We start from the raw sequence: 12,822 nt of genomic DNA on the forward strand, positions 1-12,822 counted from the left end.
CAAAGAACATTGAAGCTAAATCTGTACTGTGGATAAATGTAACATTTTGGAATGTAATCCTACAAGGTACTGGATGCTTCCTGACCACTAAGGAGCATACGCAAATTTCACTGAAGTCCAGGGGGCTCAGCCCTTCTCAAGGCCTGTTTAACTCTTGGCAGGGTTAGTCCTCTCTCACATCTATGAAGACTCACTATTTTCTTGAAATCCTCTTCCAGAATATTATCTAAGGATGGCAGCAACGACTTACTGCAAGAAGCCTTAATTTAGTATCTCGAAATGACATCCCAGGAATTTGTCCCTTCAAAGGGTTTTTTGAAAGCTTCTTCAGAAGATTCTCATTTACACAAAGGCCCATTTACACTGCTCTGATTGACCCTTTTAAGAGTCTTTTACGCAGCCACTCCTGTGTCAAGAAGCTTTAGTGTAAATGGTAACCAGGCCCTCCATTTATTTAACTAACATGCAAAATACAAGGAAGGCCTGCATCAAAAAACACAAGAGAAGTCAAAGTCAAAAGAATGTCTTAGCAACTACATTTATAGGCCCAATTCACTAAAGTTCTGCCTGCATGCAGTTATTTGCGCCAGTGGAAAAGTAGGTGTAATGTATTAATAGGTCAGAATAGTCTCACTATTTTACACCCTCTTTGTACTGGTATAAATGATGATGCTACATTTCAAAGAAATAGTGAATAAAGCCCCATCGGCCAGTAAAATTATTACGTTCAATATTACATTCAAAATGCTGGAAACCAAGAAAGAAATTTAATACCTAAAATTTGCTTCTTTACATTTACATTCCTGCTTTATTTAAATAATTCTTTATATCAAGAAGTTGCTCCAGTTTCACAGAACATTTCAGCATTGGTTTACCTGGCATATCAGCTTGCTAATAGAAGCCATATTTCCCACTCACTGAAAGCCAGTCCATCAGGAGAAGACTTAAGGAGACTTCCCCGACTTCCCCGCTTACTAGCACTCTATTAGTAACATGCCCTTACTTAAATCAGTCCTGTTTGCATTTCATTTATGTCACATATTTTCAGTAATTTCTGAAGTCCTTTGGCAATGGTAATTAACCTAATATCAGATGGCTCAGTCACTGAGCATAAGCACATTTCACTGATTTTAATCTTCTAAACCCCTGAAGCAAATGTCACTAAATCTTACAGATTTGTAGGGATTTAGCTTCTGTGCTCATATGTCACATTTGCATCTCACATTTCTTAGTTTTCAGAAGAATATGTATACCGGCAAAAATACCAGTTTGCAGTGAGTACCAGAACCAGCTTTTACGTTAGAGTTGTCTGAAAATACCAAAAAACAAAATCAAACAAACAAAAATAAAACCACGTTAATAAATGGCTGCTTGAATGAAAACTGTAAATTCACTTTGGCAGTACAGTAATGTTTCTAAAGTATACATCTTTGCATTCAGTGAATGTAGGCTCATTTGTGTTAGCAAAAAGTTCCTTGGAAAGAAAACCATTGAATGCTTTCGCAATAATGAGCAATTTTATAAAAATCCAAATGTATTTTTAAAAGGAGTCTGTTCTGGTCTGGCTATGGTCTGAAGAAGTGGGCCTGTCCCACAAAAGCTCACCTAATAAATTATTTTGTTAGTCTTTAAAGTGCTACTTGACTGCTTTCTTGTTTTTCTATGGACCAGATTCTGATGCCCTTACCCACACTGAGTAGCAGCTAGCTTTGCGATTAGGTTTGTTTGTGTCACAGAGTGGAATTCCTTACAGAGAGGCTCAAAATAACAAATTCTTTTAAAATAAATGTAATCCATTTTTTCCGTTTCCAAATTATATGAAAAAAGTTCTATGTATAAAGTTTTATCTTTTCCCTTCTGTAACAAAAAGTGATTGTTTGTTTGTGATTATTACTGAAAGCATTTCGAAACTGTTCCAAATAGATAACTGAAATTGGAACATCAGAGAGTAGCTGATTGCTAGATGTGTGGAGTCTGGCCAACGTCAACTGACTTCAATGTACAGGAGAAAATTTATCCTCCCTAAATACAGGAAAATATAGATTAAGTTGAAAATGTAAATGGAAGCTTAATAATGTATTATACTGAGCTTTTATATTTCCTACATTTGTTCCAACAAGTGTCTATTAAATTAAGTGACTTGCCTGAGATCACTATGTATATCAAAGGTGGGGAAGCTGTCCTTGTAATGCATAAGGTAATTACTATTAAGATCAAGCCACAAAGTTTCAAAATTGAGAATAACTCCACTGCAGATGTCTTCCTTTGTAGTTGGTGTTAAAGTCTTTTTTTTTTTTAGGATGCAGATTTTCAAGTCTTTAACGCTATGGCCTGTCCCTTTGAAATACACACTGACAGGTTTGTGTGTGTTCAGATTCCTAATGTGTGACCTGTGTCCATTCATTTTTTCTTGCATTCATTCTTACACATTAAAAAGACAACTTGCCCATCTTCGATATTCATAGTGACCTCAGGCAAGTCACTTAACGTAATAGACACTTGCAGTAGGTAATTTTCTTCACTCTCTTCCCCACCCTTTGCCCCCCACCTCCGTCTGTCCTACGTAGCTGATTTGTCAATTTTCATTCAACTTTTTTTTCATTGTGCCAGTTTACTTTCGTCAGTATTTCCAGATGCGAGTCTGTCCCAGAAAAGCTACTAATTTATTAATAATTAGTAATATCAATATTTAATATATAATTAAATTAAATAACTTATTAATACTTAATTTGAAATAATTAAATAAAATAATTAATAAATTGCTTTGTTAATCTTTAAAGTGTTACATGACTGCTTTTTTTGGTCCTATAAAATTAGGCCATTTAGTCACCCTGGAGAAATCAGACTGAAGCTGAACAAATCAAGATTATAAATTGGCCATATTATATCCTCTATGTATTTTTCTGAAAATCAGCTTGCAAGCTGGAAAAGTGTTGGCGCCACAGCTCCACTATTATATGTAGCTGGCATTATCCCAGAACCTGTCTCGGTAGAAGCCAGTTTTTGATAAAATAAAAAAAATCTCAGATATATTCTGTTGTTATGATGTTACTGACAAGATTTTTAACTGATAATATGAGAAATTAATAATTTGTCATGAATGCTATGGGGAGGAACTGAGTGAATGTTTAGTGTGTGGTTTTGTTTTAGTGAGTCTCTTTAAGTTCTTTTGTAATTAATGCACATGCATATGGGCAGACAGATATACCAGGCCCTTGGGCAAGGTGGGAGGGTCTAGATCTGTGTTTCCAGAAAGGGCGGGGCCTCGGACAGAAGGGCTGGGACTAGGGCAGCCAGCCCTCAGTGCCACCTGCAGCGTGCCATGCTGGCACCCCCAGTTCCCAGACTACCCTTAGAGCTGCCCAGGGCTCATGGTGTGACACTCCTGCAGCAGTTTAAAGGGCCCAGGCACCAGTTGCTGCTGCTCCTGCAGTAACTGCAGCCAGGAACCCAGGCCCTTTTGAATCACGAGGACCCAAGGCAACAGTTCCCTTTGCCCCCTCCCCGCTCCCCATTGGATGGCCTGCACAAATACACTTACAATAATGGCATTTGTGGGTATTCAGTATCAATGAATATTTGACTTACTGTGTATACACACAAGACCCAATTCTCATGTCTGCTAAGGTCATTTGACACCATTCTGGCAGTTTAAAGGAGTACCACTACCAGAGCAATATGAAATTGTCTTGATGTCTTTGAGAATCAGGCCCAGAGTATCACTTTTATAGCAAAGTGACCATATGTAGGCTGACAATACATCTAGATATGAGACTATTTGTACAATCTAATCAGAAGCACAATGTAGCTTAACTGGTAGCATTTTCATTGCTGTAGACAATGTCCTCAGGATGCTTTTTAATGGTTAAAAAAACTGAAATCCTTTCCACTTCCCTTCAGAATACAGGCTGAACCTCTTTAGTCCAGCACCCTTATGACCTGACTCATGCCAAACCAGAGAATTTGCTGAAGCACAGGAGGTCAGTATAGCCTAGCAGCATTACCAACATGTCCACTGCTTGCTGGACATTTAGGAAGACATTTAGGAAGTAAATTACAGCTAAATAACAGCACAGGACACTGTGAGCCAGGGCTGGTGGCTGTAAACAAACTATGGGTCCATGAGAAACTTGGCCACACCCATGATAAGTGGACATCCGGCTACCTAAAATCATGCTAGACCATGGATGTTGCCAGACCAGAATGTGCCAGATTAGAGAGGTTCAACCTGTAGTTGGAAAGGGCACCCAGTATTATGAATATAAATGTGAAACAGATTTTTAACAAAATCACCTTGAAAATATTTGCCAATAGAAAAAAAGAATTATTACTATTTACCTTAGAAGTAATATGTATCCAGGTGTACCGCCTATTGACAACGTATATGAAGTGATGACTGATATTACCAGAAAATATAGGAACATTTTTGGACATTCGTTTCCTTTTTGACATGTTCCCATCACAGCTGAAGAACTTTTTGATGGAGAGGCTGTAATTCCCACACAACTGCAGTTATCAAATACCTGGAATATAGCAGGTGACAGTCTATGCTTATTGAGATATGTTGTATACAGCAGAGGAGTAAAGGGTAAATTACAATCTAAAATGTTAAGATCTCGTACACTGTATTTTTCTAAATGCCTGGAAAGTCAAAAACTCTGTGTGCAATCCAAAATAAGATCTGGCCAAATGTTTTCTGTTGAAAAACAGTTGTTTTTTAAAGTCTTTTCTTCTTAAAACAGCATTTTCCAGGAAAACGTTCCATTACTGACAAAATATTTCAGGTGTTTGTTGTAATGGTTTTGATAACTTAAAACCAATTTTTTGTCAAGCACCTTTACGTTTTCAATTTTCATTTTATAAGCAGCAAAATATTTTCATTTAATGAGAAGGAGAATTGAAAAAAAAAATCTCAGAAAGCACTGGTGGTGCATTGCCAACAAACAAAGAGCCTAAGGAAATTCACAGATCACTAATTTTAAAGAACTGCAATTCATTTGCCATAGCAGAACTAGCTATGCTAGAACACACAGAGATATCGTGAACGATGACAGAGAAATGTCTTACAGTGGTTTTTCCGCTTCCATTGGATGTTTTACAACCAGCAAGGCAAGCTGATACATAGGTGATTCCATTCTCTCCACATATAGGGTCCCATTCATTTTTCGAACATATGCATCCTGAATTGCACTCAGAAAAGAGGGTTTGCTCATACCTAGAGATCTGTTTGGTTCTGAAGAAAAAAAAACACAAACAAAATGAAAAGCTGGTTTTCAGCAGCTTTAAGCAGAACTGTCTTTAAACCATGGGCTATATTTTCAGAGAAATGCACCTGGGTGTATGTTTAGTCTATTTTTTCTTTCCACTTCCCTTTATAAAAGTTTACTTGCAGCTATCAAACAATATTTTACAACATGTCATACCCATTAAAACAAACAGCCCTGTAGCACCTTAAAGACTAACCATTTATTTACCAGGTAATGATCTTTCATGGGATTTAGCAAAAGCTGAGTAAGTTGGTCTTATTCACAGAAACTGATAAATAAATGGTTAGTCTTTAAGGTGTTACAGAACTGCTGCTTGTTCTTACTTTTTTTTTGTGAAGTTACAGACTAACATGGCTAGCCGTCTGAAATTATTAAAATACAGCATTTTTAAAGGCAAACTGTTTACTATTGTTTTAACAATGTATATCTATATTGTTTCTAGTTTCTAAAAATATTGATCTTAAACATCTGGGGCTCAATTAAATCAAGCAAAATTGGACCCAAATGCTCAGAGCACCTTGATGAAAAGGGGAAAATTCATCTCTACCTAAAATATATTGAAAAAGAGGTAGGGAGGTGATCATAGATGGATTGAGCTAAACTAAGGAGCTGACCCTGTAGCCATTTAGTCTACAGACTCTTAGACCTCAGTGGGAGGATCACTCATGGTTTAGTTGAAGAAATAAGTGTAGAAAGTCCACCCATAAAGTCCCCAATGCTGCTACAAGAGTATGGAAGCTTGTATCTGCAGATCATGGCTGCTGTGATGTGAAAAGTGGGAAAGCAGCAAACTTCTACATATTATGGTGGCCTTTTCCATCTTTGCCCCATGGAGGACTCACTTGTGTGGGGAATAGTAACAGAGAGATAGGCACGTTATGTTTCAAGAAGGATGGGATTGGGAGTGACATTTAGTCAAGTTCTCCTGGATTTTTCTATCAAAACCTATTGGAGAAACTGGTATAAATTACAGCAGAGTGTGAAATCTTGACCCCCCACTAGAGACAGTGGCAAAATTTCCATTTACTTGAGCATGGCCAGGATTTCACTAAGAGTGCTGAGTAATTTACACTGTATTTCACCCTCTACAGTTTCAATTTCCACCTTCAAGCAGTTTCTACAGTGGTACTGCTAGAGCCGGGGTGGGAGATAATTATTGATTGAGGGGGGGTGATTCCAAGAGTTTAGGAAATGGTCAAGGGCTGCACTTTTCTCTGGAGGGTGGCGGAAGATTTAAGTCTTGAATTGAGGTTGGTTGCAGAAGGGAGCTCAGGGTAAAGGACGGGGGAGCAGGAGAAGGTGTGGGGTCTGAGAAGGAGGGTGTGTGAAGGAAAGGGTTGTGATCTCAGGCAGACGATTCTGGTGCAGGGTCCAGGAGAAGGTATAGGTGCAGGAGAGGATTCTGGCCTAGGGGACGAACGTAGGAGTGGGTGCTGGGTCTGGGAGGGAGTTGGAGTGCAGGAGGGAGACTAAGGAGCTTCTGGCATCATCATTTTAAAGCAGGCTTCCCTGTTTACCAGCAGGCCCAGACCTGGCTTTCTGTACTGCTGGGATGGCTTCACATCCTGCCCCACAACCAGGAAAATCTCTATCCTCCTATTGGTCAGCTTCCAGCCAATGAGAGCTGTGACAATGTGCAGCATTCCGCACCCCCAACTTCTCTTAGAGCTCCCATTGGCTATTCTGGACAATAAAAGCAGAGAGATTTTGCTTGGAGCAGGACCAGCATGCAAAGCTCTCCCCTCAATTGGGGGGCCAAATTAAACAGCTTGGTGGGCCATTTCTTGCCCACCCCTGTGACAGAGGAACCCAACAACAGGCATATCCAGAGGAGATTAGCAAGGCTAGGAGTATTCAGCAGCACAGTGAGGTAAGGGACACTGATATGAAAGCTTCTTGGCTCAGCAAATGCTTCTGCTCTCTGAACTAAAAGTGATGGGACAGAGGGATTCTTGGCTCTAATCCAAATTGCATGACGTCAGTAGAGAGATTTTGGTAGTTTTAGATCAGACCCCTGGCAATTATATTCATGTAATGTATGGATCCTTGTGAGGAAGCAGTTTGCTTTAAAATAGAACTTTGCTCTCAGGTTTGCCCTTCTCCACATACCCTTCATAAGAGACAGTCAGTCCTGCCACATCTGAGTTTTCACAGCCCAGTGCAAACAATGAAAGTAGCAAGAGATAACCACAGAACGATGATCCCAAGGACAACTTTGCAGCCCCCAAAACATTAATCCTGAATTTTTTCATAATCAGTCCTCCCGAGAATATCCCAAAGGCCACAGCAGGAATGTTGATAAGACCTACAAACACATAAGAAATATTAGTATACACCTGAGCTTGAAAAAGGAGTGTGGCTAGGCTCAGCCACATTTGCTAAGCAAGCCCACAAAATGAACATTTGGCTATTGTCTGAATGACAACTCTCATTCTACGGCTACAACTTTAACATAAAAAATTGTATTGCATCAGGTCATCACTGATGATTGTTTTCTTGGAAATTGATTAATTTATGGTGCAAAATCATCATGCCAACTGGAATGCCATACAGAAAACTGAATCAGCATTTCAGGAGCCCCATATAAAGTTATATTTTGAAACATAATCACTAGCTTTTAATCTACTTAATGGGTGCAAGGTTCATTTTATATTGTTCCAGTTTTTAAATAAAAATATCATGTGGTAGCAAGTCAAATGCCTTACACAAGTATATTACTTTAACACTATTACTTTTATCAAGCAAACTGATAATCACATCAAAACATATAAGATTAATTATGTAATTTGCACAAGTGTATGGAGTATCTTCATTTTCTGCGAGTGGTTTTTGTTTTAATCTTCTTCAATTTCCGAATGTCTCTCTGACAATGCTTCAAAAACTTTTCACAGCTTGTATTTATTTAAACATTTCATGGTTACATTTTTGGCAGATTAGCAGTAATAATATTAAGGATTTCTAAGGCTTGTCTTAAGTAACAATCTATCAAATTCCTAAGACATTCAAGTTTGCCTCAACATCAACTTGTTTGTGGTAGGTTGAACATATCCTGAATTCAGATTCTATTTACATGATTTCATTAACATGCCTGTAAACACATATATTGAAATTAGGGTCTAGAAAACCAGACAGGATCCTATGGCTCAATCCTGCAGGGTGAGAACCATTCCTCTGAGACTTAAGGGCCCTCAGTTTGACTGATTTCAGTGAGGTGAGTGGCACTGGCCTTTTGCATGTTTGTTGCCTCACTGTTTAATTATTTGCCTTTAATTTATAAAGCCTAAGATACCTATTCCAGGCACAATTATCTCCTTGGGTACACATTAACAGTATTCCCTTGAAAAAAATATTTAATCACAGGCTCTCAATGAAATATTACCTTGCTGTTAAAATACTTCTAATGTAAGGGATGAATTATTATGGTGAACTCCCCAGCCTCCTCTTTGACAATGGTCCAGAATGGTGACATGCATATTAATCCTAAGTGGTTCCATGCACATAGTTTCTGGAATGGAAACATACCACTCAACCCCCTGCCCCCCGTCCAACTGAATGTAACCAGCACAATTTTAATTTTGAATACTTGCAATAAACTGACTGCACAAAGTCAAGGGACCAAAGATCAGATCCTCCCACTTTTCTGCTCTAGCTCTGCAATGGAATTGGTTTATTGGGAAATCCCCAGAAGGAACAGAGCCAGCCCGAAGCCATGACCTCCTGGTTCCTAGTACTGATGGCATGTTTAAGTATGGCAGCATTGCCTCTGAATTTGAGTACTCTAAATGCCAAAAGAGCTCGTGAGGGGGCTGTTGCAACAAGATGAAAGAAAGAAGTGCTCTGTGGTCACTTTAATTTATGCCAGGTGCAGGGCAGACAGCTTCAGGACTAAGGGGAAATAAAGGTGGCAGAGGGCCATCTCAGACTCTCACCTACTCAGGTCCTGCATTAAGCAGAGCTCAGACAAACCTCAAGACCTATTCAAGACATTCAAAAACTCTGTCAAAAGAACATCATAAAAAAACACTGATGAATAAATAAAGAGGTGAAATCCACTGGCTAAATTTTCAACTGCAAATTATTTTCTCAGCTGTAATCTACAGCCACAATATAGCAAAACAATTTTTTTTTTCATCTGAAAGCATTTTCGTATCAGGGGCGAGCCCACCAATGGGGTAGGGACAAAGGAGGCAGTTGCCCTGGGGACCAGTGATTCAAAAGGTGCCTGGGACTCCTGGCCGCCCTGTCTGCTACTGTGGCAGTGGTGGCGCCTGGAACCCGAGCCCTTTAAATCACCATGGGAGCACCAGTGTGCTACTGTGCACATCTCTGAGGCTTTGGGGAGTGGAGGCAGGGCCATTGTCTGAGTGGCACTGAGGGCTGGCTGTTCTGACCCGTGTGGGGGCACAAAGCCATGAACCTGCAAAAGCTGTCAGCCCCCCTGCTCAGGGGCCACTGAGCCCACAGAAAAAAATCAAATGAATGCCACGCACAGCCCCACAATGGAAGGTGTCAAAATGGCACAGGGCTTCCCCTGGGCTGGGGGGGAACTTTTTGCCTATCAGTGGCCACTGAAGTTGCAGGCCGCACACAGTCCCAGAAACCGGGGTTGGGGGCGTGGAGGCTCAGGGCTTTCCCTTCATGCTGATGTGGACAAAAAAGGAGGGGTTCAGGATATGGAAGGGAGCTCCATGTTGGAGTACAGGGTTGGGGTGTGGGAGAGGGTGGGAGCTCTGGGGTGGGACTGGGGATAAGGTGGGGTGTAGGAGGGGGCTCCAGGCATGGGCCAAGGAATTGGAGTGCAGAAGTGGGTTCAGGGCTGGGATTGCAGGTGCTGAATGAGATGGGTGCAGTACAGACCCCAAGGCTCTTGGAGTGCAGGTGAAGGTGAGGACTCTGGTTGGTGGTGTGGGTTCTGGGGTGAGGCAAGAGGAGGAGGGGATTTGGGTGCAGGAGGGGGCTCTAAGCTGGCCAGGAGATTAGGGTGAGGGTGGGAATGGGGGCATTTACCTCAGATGGCTCCTGTCAGTGGTGCCACAGGGCAAGGACAGGCTCTCAATCTGCTGTGGCCCCATGCCATTCCGACAAGTGGCCTTCAGGGCACTGACAGAGTTTCCAAGCACCTGGGCAAAGGTTGTGGTGGGGGGCGACAGTGGCTCTGGGTCCCTGGAAGGGGTGGGAATTCAGGCAATAGGGACAGGGCCACAAAGGTAGCCTGTAGCCTCCCTCCCTTTTTACACCCCCGCCCCCATTTGGCAGCCCTCTGTGCCCCATATTGCTGCTGTCCTGGTGGGTGTTTAAAAGCAGCAGAGGGCTCCAAGGCTTATCCCTGCCACTGCACTATACTGCACTGTATCTGGCAGCCCCAGGCCCTTTTAAGTCACCTCCGGTGCCCCTTGGCAGCCCAGCCCTGGTAGCTGACACGTTCATGGGGGGGGCAGGGTGGAGTGGCAGGTGGCTCGCCGTGCTGCCCTTGTCTCCGGGCATTGCCCCCACAGTTCCTGTTAGCCACAGTTCCTGGCCAATGGGAGCTGGAGCAGCATGCTGCTCCAGCCCAGCAGGGGCAGGGAACCAACTGTCTGTGGCACAAGCCAGATGAAATTAAGCAGGGGGCTCGAGGTTCCCTACCCCCATGTTCAAGGATGGCCTCTTTTATAGCTTTTAGATAACACAGACATCTAGTCACGATGAGAGAGTAACTTGTTTTTACAGATAAAAGAAAATTAAAATATATATTCACACAATAGTCCAAGTTTGGAGTGAGATCACTGGAGGCTTTAATAAACTATTTCAAAAAATTCATTTAGTAAAAGTGGGACACAACATTTAAACCCAGAGTATCTGCTTTTAAGTTTATCAGAACCTATTTATTCTATATCGTTCATGTATTTTGGTTTGATTTGTACATATGTAACAAAATAAATTCGAGGACAGCCTCCAGATAACCTCTTAATTACAGGTTGAATCTCTCTAGTACAGCAACCTCAGGACTTGACTGGGGCTGAACAAATTTGCCAGACCCAGGGAGGTTAGTATTGTGTAACAGCATTACCAACACTTCCACTGCTTCCTGGGCTCTTCGAAGACAGTTAGGGGTAAATTACAGATAAACAATGGCACAGAACACTGAGAGCAACACTGGTGGCTGTGAAGAAACTTGATGGGACCATGGGAAATTTGAACACACCCATGATAAGTGATCATATGGCTAACTAAAATCATGCCAGATTACAGATGTTGCCAGACAGGAGAGTACCAGATTAGAGAGGTTCAGCATGTATTAAGATAGCCTTTACTCAGTCCAGTAGAAAACAGTGGAATATCTTATATGTAAATCAATATTTCCATACATCGATTACTGCTTAGAGGTTTACTCCATACATACAAGTTGTAGTAAGTACAGGCCCAGTATGAGGCCTTAGGCCTGAACTAAAGTAACGGGCAAGACTTTGCTAACAGAAAGCAAAGTTCAGCTGTGAGCTAAAGGAATGCATTGCTCACAGAAGTTGGCAAGAAGAGGGTTGATGTTGCATAAACATATCTACCTAGCATATTGAAGTAGGAACATGGTACCAGAACACCCTACCCTGGAACATTCCACAGATAAGAAAGAACAGGCCGACCCATCCCAATGACAGGGGCAAAAGGGTAATATGATGGATAGAGTTGTTTTGTTCAAACCAACATGTACAAGCTGAGAGGTGGCACCTGACTACGTATAAGCGTTGTACCTCAATACGTCAGGAGTGATGTGTAAATTGTTTGTACCTGTGTATAAGAATGTACTCCTGGGGTGTGGTCTGGGTCCGGCTGAGGGGGCAGTGGAAAGTCCTGCCACTGACTGAGCCGAGTCCATTGATCGTGGGTGCATATTTGTAGTATGCCCTGACTTAGACTAAGAAGTCTACAGGGAACTACTAGTGTGTCCAATACGGCGATAAACCTGGCCGACATGCCTTTGCACCTTACTAGACTCTGTGGTCATTGGGGGTTCTCTTCGGGTCTGCTGTGTCAGGTATCTGCAGAGTGGGGCAGTGCACAGAGGGAGCACATGCACGCAGCCAAGTGATACCAACATTGGAGAGAGCAGAGCACCACGCTGATAGCATCTGACAACACAAGGAACATCTGCACTGTAAACTTCTATGAATGATATGTTTGCCGAAGGAAGCATTGTGATATATTTGAATGATGTGTTGCTTTAAATGTTCCTCTTTACAGGAAACTGGAAGAATTCACTGATTTGAAAATGAAGATATTGAAGGTAAACATGCTAATCAATATTTTGTTGCAAACAATTAAGTATAAACAAGACAAAGCTCATTTCTGCCACAAAGCCGAGGTAGACAGCTAATACAGGGAAAGATTTTTGAAAGTTTTCAGTGTGGGTCTAACTCTGTTCCCAGTGACATCAATGATAAAGCTCCTTGGTATCAATACCAATAGAAATTTGACAGCTTAGTTGTTCTAAAAATCCCACTTAAAGATTTTTAAAAAGTGATGTTTACAATGCCAAATTCAAGAACTAAACAAGTCACTTTGTGATCTTATTTATATA

General features: G+C 41.4%; 1 protein-coding gene across 2 annotated transcripts in view; it reads right to left on the bottom strand.

Annotated features, from left to right (window-relative positions):
* Window positions 1-12,822, bottom strand: part of SLCO1C1 (solute carrier organic anion transporter family member 1C1) — a 35,416-nt gene that overhangs the window by 4,849 nt on the left and 17,745 nt on the right. For both annotated transcript variants that reach the window (XM_074983733.1, XM_074983731.1), the window contains 3 exons: window positions 7,377-7,572; window positions 5,068-5,233; window positions 4,339-4,523 (listed from right to left, as the gene is read on the bottom strand). In XM_074983733.1, coding sequence (XP_074839834.1) covers window positions 4,339-4,523; window positions 5,068-5,233; window positions 7,377-7,572 — 547 coding nt within the window. The remainder of the gene's footprint in view (window positions 1-4,338; window positions 4,524-5,067; window positions 5,234-7,376; window positions 7,573-12,822) is intronic.

This window comes from Carettochelys insculpta, chromosome 1 (assembly GCF_033958435.1).
Source record: "Carettochelys insculpta isolate YL-2023 chromosome 1, ASM3395843v1, whole genome shotgun sequence".
Classification (NCBI taxonomy): Eukaryota; Metazoa; Chordata; order Testudines; family Carettochelyidae; genus Carettochelys; species Carettochelys insculpta.